We start from the raw sequence: 10,313 nt of genomic DNA on the forward strand, positions 1-10,313 counted from the left end.
AGACATGCACATAAAAAAAAAAAACACCCCCAAAAAAAAAAAAAAAAAAAAAAACTCATGCTAGGGTGTGATGGTTGGGGGACTGGATTCCCACATGGCCGATGTGATTCAAGTCCCGGACCTGGCGGCTTGCTTTCTCACTTTACCCTTCTTTCTGTCTGTCTCTAGTTAAATTAAAAAATAATAATGGGGGGACCAGCAGGTGGTGTGGTGGCTAAGGTGCTGGACACTCCCACATAGCAGACCACAGTTCAAGTCCTGGACCTGGTGGTTTGCTTTCTCACTTTCCCTCCTTCCCTCTCTCTCTGTGTCTCTCTCTCTGGTCAAATTAAAGTGGATAAATGAATAAATAAAATTAAATACAAAAAATGCTAACTAATGGAATTAAATAAATAATTCTTAAAAAAATAAAATAAAAAAAAACCTCATGCTGGGCCTGTGTGTGTGTATGTATACGCCCAAAATCCCAAGGGAATGGACTGAGACATGGCCATCCTCCCTGGGGGGGGTAATGTCTCCTCACTTTCTGTCTCTCTTCAGCAAGCGAGTGCATTCTATGGCAAAAAAAAAAAAAAAAAGGCTGGGTGAATGCACGTGTGCCCAAAATCCCTAAAGGAGAAATGGAGAAGGGACTATGACATGACCATCCTCCATGGGGGTTGCTTTCTCACTTTCCCTCTCTCTGGCGAGTGTATTTGCTCCCTAGCAAACTAAAACAAAACAAAACAATTGTAGATGGTCATCTCTGTCCTCCTGGAGTTTATACTTTTGTTATAGTGGTAGATAACAAGTCGGGAGAAACAAAACAGGTTAAGAAACTGTATTAAGACTGCCAATTGGGGCCAGCAGGTGGCGAGGCGGTTTAGGGCGCTGGACTCCCCCATAGCTGACTGTGGTTCCAAGTCCTGGACCTGGTGGCTTGGCTTGCTTTCTCTCTCTCTCTAGTCAAATTAAAATAAATAAATAGAATAAAGTTCAACAAACATTAAAAAAAAAAAAAAGAAGACTGCTACTTTATATATGATTAGAGAAAAGCTCACTGCTGCAATTTTTTTTTTTTTTTTTTAAAGATGGTCTTGCTAGGTTGCTCGGAGGGGCTTCGAACTTATCTTCCTACCTCACCTTCCCACACAGCTGGGATTTCAGGCATGAATCACCATGCCTGGCTTCCCTACTGCAATGTTTTGAGTTGCGGTTTTCTTTTTCTTTCTTTTTTAGAGGTTTTTGCTATAGGGTGTGTGTACTTGCCAGAAAGACAGAAAGGGAGAAATCACCCCCCGGGGGGATGTCCACACTGCAATCTCTTTTCCATTCTCCTCTTAGGATCTTGGACACGCACACACACCCCGTGTGAGTTTAAGCCACCAGGTTCGGGACTTGAACCGTGGTCAACTACATGGGAGTCCAGTGACATAGCCATTACGCTAACTGCTGGTCCCTTGACTTGCAGTTTTCTAAAGGGAGAGCCGGGCTCTAGAATAGTGCATGGGCAGGAGCGGGGCTCGGGGAGCACGGTAAAGCAGGAACCTGCCTGCAATGTATACTCCTGTGCCTGAGGACAGATCAGGAAAAGAATAACAGCTATCAGAGGGAAGAAAGTGGTAACGATTCTTAGGGCCTCACTGGTCGCTGTGAAGTCTGGCTCTAAGAAGCTACCAAAATATGCCGAGCCTAGGTGACAAAGCATGACTTGATTTGGCAAGATCTTCTGGCTCCTCACTGGAGATCAGACTGCAGGAGAGCAAGAGACGAGGCAGGAAGGCAAAGCTGGAGGTGACGGCAATGGTCCCAGTGAAGGGTGATGGCGTTAGGCTGGGGGCGTGGCAGTCGAGGGCATATGGAAATGGCAGTTTATTTTGCTGGTGGGTCTGAGACAGGGGCCTGGAGCCCTAGTGGATATATGGTCCACAGACCTCTGAGCGAGCCTGTTCTGAAGCTCTCAGGTTCTCCCCCCCTTCCATTGTCCCCTTCATGGTACGTATCAGGTATTCATCCTACCTGGCCCAGCGCCTGCACACAGAGGCTCCTGACATGACAAGGCCATCGAAACATGGCAACCTGAATGTCCTAGCAGAGAAAGATGGGTCCAATTTTTCTCTCCAAAGTACAAACTCTTCCATTACCATCATGTAAGGTATCCCATTCTGTGAACAGCCACACAAAATGACAGCCTTTCGCATGAGCTGGTCTAAGGCCAGGCGATAAAAGAGCCGGAGTCAAAGGTCAAAGAGGTCAAAGAGCAGGCTCTGGCAGGATCCTGGGCTGGACTGACTTTGAATTCACGACTGAGGCAGGAATGGCTGAGTGAAGACAACTAAAGAAACAACAAGCCACTGTATGATTTTTTTTTTAAACAAAAGTTTATTCTTAAATGTACAACACACTCTAAGACAACACTTCATTCTAGCTGTAGCTGCTACGGTGGGGAATCCAGATGTTTAAATAGGAGAGGAATCCAGGGTGGTCGCCATGGTCCAGACACAAGGAGCACCTTACTTCTTGCCAGATTTCTTAATTCCACCTGAGGCTGGGGGGAAAAAAGTCACAGCTAAGGAAAACTATAGTTCTCACGGAAGAAGCCACGTGGGCCTGCGGTGGCTCCTAGAACAGCCTGGCTCTTCCACTGGGCTCTGGGGGCGACTCACCATGCACAAGCCATGATGTGTACTTCACAGATGGGCTCGCTTAATCCACATGCTGCAGCGACCCATTTTGCAGATCAACGAGTCTTAGGATCAGGGGTTGTTCAAGGTTATACACTGCTACAATTTAGCCAGGATCCCATCCCGAGTATTCTGACTTTCAAGTTCATATTCTCTCTCTCTCTTTTAAAAATAATTTATTAAATAATTACTATATTTAACTTTATTTATTTTAATTTGACCAGAGAGGGATAGAGTGGGGGCGGAGGTAAAGTGAGAAAGTAAGCTGCCAGGGCCAGGACTCGAACTGCAGTCAGCCATGTGGGATTCCAGCACCCTTAACCACCATGCCACCTGTCGGTCTCCATATTGTCTTTTTAAAGACAGGGTTTCGCTATGTTACGATCTTCCTGCCTCAGCCTCCCAAGTTGCTGGGACTAAAAAAGAGTTACCACTAGGTCTGGCCTTTAGAACGGGCCAGGAATCAAACCTGGATCTTCTGTGCGGCCTCGGTCTGCCTAGTAGCAGGGTCAACCAGCATACATTACCTTATCTGGGCCCAAGTCCGCACTCTTAGCTGCCACATGGTCCTGAATTACCTTCCCTATCATGGTTCTGGGGGCTGGTTTACTCAGTTATCTTTAGTTCACCCGATTTACAAACAGCAACATATTTGGCACCTGGTAGGTAATTAAAAACAAAAACAGCTACACAATTAAGTATGCCTACCTAATATAGGAATGAAAATCCAGAAGAACAAAATAAATCTTAAGATCATTAGATGGTGCTTGCTGAGAAACACTATAGAGTATCATTAAGAACTGATCTCGGGGAGGTGGGGGTAGCAGGTGGTATGGTGGTTAAGGTGCTGGGCTTCTCACATGGCAGACCATCATTCAAGTCACAGACCAGTGACTTGAAAATCACACTGCACGGGTGGGTGCGTGTGCCCAAAATCCCAGGAGGGGAATGGAGAAGGGACTGCAGCACGGCCATCTCCTTGCGGGGTGATTTCTCACTTTCCCTCTGTCTTTTTCCAGTGAGCAGGTGTGCCCTATGGCAAAAATCTAAGAAACCTACTTCTCCCTATATACAACTGCAGATGACGTGCAGGAGCAAGATACTGAACGCCATTCCTAAAAACAACCTCAACAGCCTGAATCCACGGCTGTGTGGGAACAATGGGTCCAGTCCACTGGGGCAGAACTCGAGACCCCTAGGATGACACTCCTACCATCCTGGCCTCAATCATGCCCTGTGCAGCTCACAAGCACTTAACAGGGCAGAGAAAACGGTGGAGTGTGACGACCACTAGTTTGGGACTATAATACAACACTTAAGAAGCACCTAGGAGCTTAGGACTGCTGGGCCTGAAAAAAACCTGTTGACATGTAACCAACTGCTCTCACACAGAGGAAAAGCGGCAACCTGGCTGGAGATTGGGTTAGAAAAGCATATGGCGCGAGAGCACACCGAGGAGCCTGAACTTCATCTGCAGCGCAGGCGCACTCAGGCCTCGACCGCATTTACGGGGCTAATGTGAGCAGTAACGGCAGCCCAGACTACTCGGCAGGCAGGAGCCTCGGTTTCCAGACCCTCCCACTGCTCCACATCTGACATTGGCAGGGGCTGGCCACCGCAGGGGACGCCAGGAACCTCGCAGCTCGCCAACCAGCCAGGAAACAGCTGCCCGCACCCAAGAGGTGGTCGAGCACCACTCGGCCCTCCACTTACCCAGGGGGCCTTTCCCCGCCGCCTTCGCTTTTAGCTCCTCGAGCTTCTTCTGCTCCTCTTTTTGCTTCTGCTTGAAAGCCTTATCCTCCTAGGGAGAGGCAGAGCGGGTCACCCCGGGCCGATCTCCCAGTGCCCCCGCGGCCGTCCGCGCCTGTGCACCCGCTCTCACCTCGTCCATCTCCTTGGCCTGCTTCTTGGGCTGTTTCAGGGGCTTCTTCTTGCCACCTGTGGGCGACACGAGCGCGCTCAGCCCGGCCCCTGCCCGGCCGCGCGCCCCGCCGCCGCGTCCCCGACACACCTACCTTCGCGGCCAGACATCGCGCCTGCCGACCCTCTCCCAGACTCTGCCACCGGAAACGGAGCGCCCGGTCCCCTCCCCTGCGCCTACATTCCGATCAGCGGGCCCGCTGATTGGCTGCTGGTCAGGAACTTACCCTCCCTATTCGGGAAGTGGCTCTCCAGGGGCGGGCACTAACTGGTCAGAGGTCAACTGATTGGCAAGTGCCGCGTCGGGGCTGCGGCTCGCGGGCTGTAGGCGCCCTAGGTACGAGTGGGCACGGTCGACCTGCAGTGGGGGCGGGGGATACCCGGCACCCCGGGAGGGTGCGTAATCCAAAGGCTCCTGTCCCGTGATCGTGGGCGGGGATGGCAGCTCAGGTAGAGGGAAGGGCGCGTGCAAAGGCCTTGGAGCGGTTCCTGAACCCGGGAAGCGCAGCGTGCCGAGGGAGATAGGACGGGAGGCCTGGTCCTGGAGCTTTGGGAGCCCCGGGAAGGCGGCTGGGTTCTAGCACGTAGGCAGGGGCGCAGCCGTTCGCGAATTCCGTTCAGTTCTCCCCAGCATCGTGTTGAGTACGTCCGATGTGAAGGCAGTAGCCTGGATACTGGAGATACGGCAGGAGCAGAACTGCTCCCCTAGCTGACATTCTAGTGGGGGGGACCCGCTGTAAGCAAAGCGGGGTAGTGCAATACCGCAGGTCACGTGGTACACGCTGCGCAAGGCCAGGACAGGGTTAGCGTTCTGGGGTGGGTGCGCAGTGCCCTTTATTGATAGGGTGATTAGTGAAGACCGCTCTGGAGCCACACTGGAGCAGGACTTGCCTGAGAGGAGCAGCACGAAGGCCCATGTGACCCAGTACAGTGAGGAAAGGTGAGGTCAGAGAGGAGCGAGAGCCGGGTAGATGCCCTGTGGACAGTGCTGAAGACTTTGGCTTTTACCTTGAGAGAATTGGGGAGTCATGGAGGGGTTAAGCAGAGCCACGATCTCACCTCTGTTTTGCAAGAACCACAGGCCACTCTGTTGACCACAGACTGTGGGGCTGGAGTAGAAGCTGGGAAGCTCTGGGGATAATCCAGGCGAGAGGTGTGGCCCATGGAGATCCCTTGGTAGCAGTGGCAGGGACAAGAGGAGGGACCTTGGGTCTAGAAAGCTGGTGACATTTGCTGGGACATTGGCTGTGGAGTGAAGTCGGGGGTGATGTGAGGTTTGGGCCTGAACTTTGAACTTGGTTACTGTCAACCAAGATGGAGGAGACTGGGGAAAACATTTGGGAGGGGAAGATGAGATCCCATCAGATTTTTTTTTTTAAACTTGCCGCAGGGCATGTGTACTCACCAGAAAGAGACAGAAAGCACGCTCTGGGGTCTGGGGGACAGGCACTCTGCCATGCTCTCTTCCATTCGTTCGGAATGTGGGGCACGTATGCACGTGCACTTGGTATGTTTTTCAAGCTGCCAGGTCTGCGACTTGAACTATGCAGTTGGCCATGTGGGACCCACCATGCCACCAGCCGGTCCCAAACGCATCAGATATGTTAGCAGAGATACGGGTTGGCAATTTCGTAGATATGCCTTGGATCCTGAGAAGTCTCGGTTGGAAAGGTCAGAATACATTTTTTTTTTAAATTTCTTGATACATAGTTTACTTTCCATATAGTTCACCTACTTCCTGGGAGCAGGTCAGTGGTTTTGCTATATTCAGTTGTGCAACATCCCACAATGAATTTTCGAATGTTTTCATAGATGGTTTTTAAAAACACAGGGCTGGCTGATGGAGTCTGAGCACTGAGCACCACCGTGTCCAGAGGTTAGGGAGGTTAGGGAGACGCCTGGGGAGCGGAAGCCAAAAACCACACCTGGGGGCCGGCAGGTGGTGTGGGGGTTAAGGCGCTGAATTCCCACAGGGCTGACCGTGGTCTGAGTCCCCGACCTGGCCGCTTACATTCTCACTTTCCCTTTCTCTGGTGAGTGTACATGTCCTGTAGCAAATTAAAAATAATAATAAATAGTAATGAAAAAACGCATCTGAAGGAGGGGCACTGTCACAGGTCCATGCCGGAGTGAGGACTGACCCCTGGGATTCGCCATGTGGCCTGGACAAGAGCAGTCTCAGTGGTGAGATCAGAGGGGGCTTAGGAAAGAACAGAAGTCCTGGGGACAGGGCCTACAGACCATCTGCCGAGGAATTCGGTTGCCAAGAGGAGCAGGGAATGGGGTGCTTACAGGAGGGGGGTCAGATGGATGACTGAGCTTGTCTGAGGAGGGCAGAGGAAGGAGCCTGTACCTGTCACCTCTTCCAGGGGTGAGTGACCTTTAGGGGTCCAGTGTAGGTGGCTGGTAGAGAACGGGTCAGGAAAGGAGGCTGAGAGGGGGTGACAGCCTAGACGGGAAGCCCTGATTTCAGGAAGAGCTTGGAGAAGAAACCCGAGAAGAGCCTGCTGGGTCCAAGGCGGAAGTGCCAAGGGCCCGGAGAGCATCCTCGGTGGTGGTGGGGGAGCGAGATCGGGAGAGGAGAGAGGGGGTGAGGTGGGAGCCAGGGCAGACACACCTCTCGGCCAGGCGTTGCTGGGAAGGAGACTGGGTGCCGTGTGGCAGGCCACAGGGCTGTGTGTTTTGCTTGGGTGAAAGGCCCCCTGCAGGGTTGTCGTGGAGTCACTGCCTGTGTGCTGCGGGTGTTGGTGTCAAGGCCTGGGGGCTTGTCTGTCCAACTTCTGGGGCAGGGGTGATGTGCACTCCCTGGGCATGGTCCCCAGCCCTATGAAAGGGGCCCAGCAGTTCGAGGCTGGGGGTACGATCTTGGAACCTCTGTTAGAGGGGTGTCCCCTCGTCTGCCCCTTGGCTCTGGTCTACATTGCCCAAAAGGCACACGCTTACCCAGCCAGCTTTGTCTTCAAGATGGTGTGAGCCCCTCCAAAGCTGGGACCCAGCCCAGCGCTTGGGGAAGGAGGCCGGGGTGTCCCAGGCCCTGACACCAGGAGGCCTTTCCTGTGCTGGACCTGGGAGCTCCTGCTTCTCTGTCGGCCACCAGGTGTCGCTGACAGCCAGGACCTGTGCGTGCAGGCTTTGAAGTCTGGTTCAGCCAGAGGAGGGTACTGCTGACCCACGTGTGCCCGCTCCGGGTGGTCCTCAGAGTCAGACCAGTTGGGGGCTCAGCAAGTCCTGACCGGATAATGGGGACTCCCTGCTGCTTGAGTAGAGTAGTGGAGTGGTTGGTCCCAAACCCAAAGTGAGGTTGAAGGGAATGATTATGAAGGAGCCGGGCCTGTTGAGCAGTGACTAAGGGCTGCCGGACTGAGACCAGACATGGGGGCCTGGAAGGTGTGACCTGGGAGAAGGCAGAGGAAGCAGTTGTTTTCCCACTGGACTTGTCCTCGTGGGGGGGAGCTGAGAGTTTCTGCCTTGGGACTTGAATGGCCCTCAGGGAGTCTTTTCCCCTCAGAATGCCCCAGGATCATTTTTTTTTAAATTGTAAATTTAATTTTATTTAGCATTTAAAAAAATTATTTAACTTTATTTGTTCATTCATTTATTTATTTCAGTTTGACCAGAGAGAGAGAGAGAGAGAAAGCCGCCAGATCTGGGACTCAAACCACAGTTGGCCATATGGGAGTCCAGCACCCTTAACTACCAAGCCACCTCCTGGCCCGTATTTTATAATTTGCCATAGGGCACACATGCTTATCAGAGTGAGAGGGAAAATAAGAAAGTAAACCACCAGAGCCAGGACTTGAACCATGATTGGCCATGTGGGAGTCCAGTACCTTAACCACCACACCACCTGTTGGCCTCTTGCCTCAGGATCTTGTTTTTTTTTTAGAGGTTTTTGCCTTAGGACGTGTACACTCCCTAGAGAGAGAGAGAGAGAAACAGAGACAGACAGTAAAAGGGAAAGTGAGAAATCACCCCCAGGGCGTTGACTGCACATCCCTTCTCTTCCATTCTCTTCTGGGATTTTGGGCTCGCGTGTACATGGACCAGCATGATTTTGAAGCCACTGGGTTCGGAACGTTCAACCATGTGGGAGTCCAGCGATGTTCTGCTGGCCCCTTGTCCCATAATCTTAACCTTCCCCGGACTCAGTTCCACAACTTCTAGGACGCTGGGCTGGGTTCTCACCCAGGTCACTGCAGAGAGCCCCGGGTGGGTGGGAGGGCTGCTCTGAGAGGGGTCTTGGGGAGGCAGAGGCGGGGAACTGCAGGGGTACTTACCCACTGTGTTCTGTCTGCACCCAGGAGCCCCAGGGGATCCTGACCACGTCTGCTGGGGCCGCCGTCTCTGGGTACGGTTCAGCTGCTCTTTGTGGGGAGGAGTCTGTTCAGGACTGGCCCTAGGCTGTGAGACCTGGCTATGTCTGGCCCTTCTCTGCTGCGAGCCGACCTGCCTGGCATCCCCCTTGCTGACCTTCGATGACGGGGTGCAGCCCTGCGTTTGCCATGTGGCCCCTCATGGGCGTACCCCACGTGCTGGCACGGAGAGGCCCCTTTGGAAGGGATCTCTTTCTGGCCAGGACTCTCTGCAGCCCAGGCCCCAGCCAGCCCAGAGAGAAGAGACCCGAGGAGGTGGCCCTCGGGCTGTACCATCGCCTCCTGGCACTGGGACGTGCCCTGGGGCATAGCGTCCAGCATCGCGCCTCCTCCACGGCCAAGACCTGGTGGGACCGATACGAGGAGTTTGTCGGAATCAATGAGGTTCGAGAGGCCCAGGGGAACGTGACGGAGGTGAGGAGGGAGCCCGGCCAAGGGAACGTGGTGGAGGTGAGGAGGGGGCCCAGACCAGGGAACGTGACTGACGGCCACATGGTGTCAGGAGGCCACCTCTAGGGGTGCCTTTTCTTATCCAGATGTCACTGGTGGAGGGCTGTGACTCATGTCACCGGAAACCGGGGTTTGTGTCTCCTGGGCTGAAAGGCTCTGTGTAGCCATCCCCCCACTCTCCTGAACACGCCTGTGAGCTTCAGGGGTCTGGTGGCGAGAGTTCCTAGGGGACTGCTGCCCTACTGTGTGTAATACAACATCCCTGGTGAAGGTGGCGGTGCTGGGAAGACCTGCCTGTGGTTGGCACGTCCTCTGTGGTGGCAGGTACATCCCGCCATCTCTGTCCCCTGGCCGCCGGTTAGCAGGGTAGTGAGGCGGGAAGAGCCTGGGGCTTGTGGGGACTCTGAGGAGCGCTGCCATCTGTCCGCTGGGAGCTGGGGCTTCCGGGTCTGTAAAGGAGGCACGCAGCAGTGCCTTTCCTGGTGGTGGTATGAGGCTTAAGGTGGCACCCGGAAAACAGGGTAAGGAGGGAGGTTCCTTACTGGGTTTGTCCTGCGAGCTGGCCAGGTTGTGTCCCGGTAAGCCGTCTTCTGGTTTCTCAGGGGCATCATTTCTGCTCGAATGCACAGATCCGTGGCTGCGGGGTGTGGCCCAGGGCTGTGCTTGGAGCACACCCGGTGAGCCAGGATTAGTGTCTAAAGGCCTGTGTCTCCGCCCTTTGCAGCTGACTCCCCAGTGACCCTGGTTGCCCCCACCTTGGTAGGGATGGAGCTGCGCCCACGTGGGAAGCGTGGGCGTGGAGAGAAGGTGCAGTCGCCTTCAGCCTTCCGTTGTCCCTGCAGGCGGAGAAGGTGTTCATGGTGGCCCGCGGGCTGGTCCGGGAGGCACGGGAGGCCTTGGAAGTTCA

General features: G+C 53.7%; 1 protein-coding gene and 1 long non-coding RNA gene across 4 annotated transcripts in view; one reads left to right on the forward strand and one right to left on the reverse strand.

The window, feature by feature from the left end:
- Window positions 1–2,336: 2,336 nt before the first annotated feature.
- Window positions 2,337–4,780, reverse strand: LOC102470189 (uncharacterized). The gene is made up of 4 exons (XR_337721.3): window positions 4,679–4,780; window positions 4,546–4,601; window positions 4,377–4,464; window positions 2,337–2,527 (listed from the first exon to the last, which is right to left on the reverse strand). It is a non-coding gene; the product is annotated as an uncharacterized LOC102470189 (long non-coding RNA).
- Window positions 4,781–4,841: 61 nt separating this feature from the next.
- CCDC51 (coiled-coil domain containing 51) overlaps window positions 4,842–10,313 on the forward strand; it is a 7,885-nt gene continuing 2,413 nt past the window's right edge. The window contains exons 1-3 of one of the 3 annotated variants that reach the window (XM_014585204.2): window positions 4,842–4,920; window positions 8,885–9,370; window positions 10,249–10,309. In XM_014585204.2, coding sequence (XP_014440690.1) covers window positions 9,059–9,370; window positions 10,249–10,309 — 373 coding nt within the window. In that variant the 5' untranslated portion in view covers window positions 4,842–4,920; window positions 8,885–9,058. The other 2 variants (XM_014585205.2, XM_027769314.1) reach the window with 2 other exon arrangements.

The sequence above is a fragment of the Tupaia chinensis genome, unplaced genomic scaffold (genome assembly GCF_000334495.1).
Source record: "Tupaia chinensis unplaced genomic scaffold, TupChi_1.0 Scaffold149184_1, whole genome shotgun sequence".
In the NCBI taxonomy this organism is placed as follows: Eukaryota; Metazoa; Chordata; class Mammalia; order Scandentia; family Tupaiidae; genus Tupaia; species Tupaia belangeri.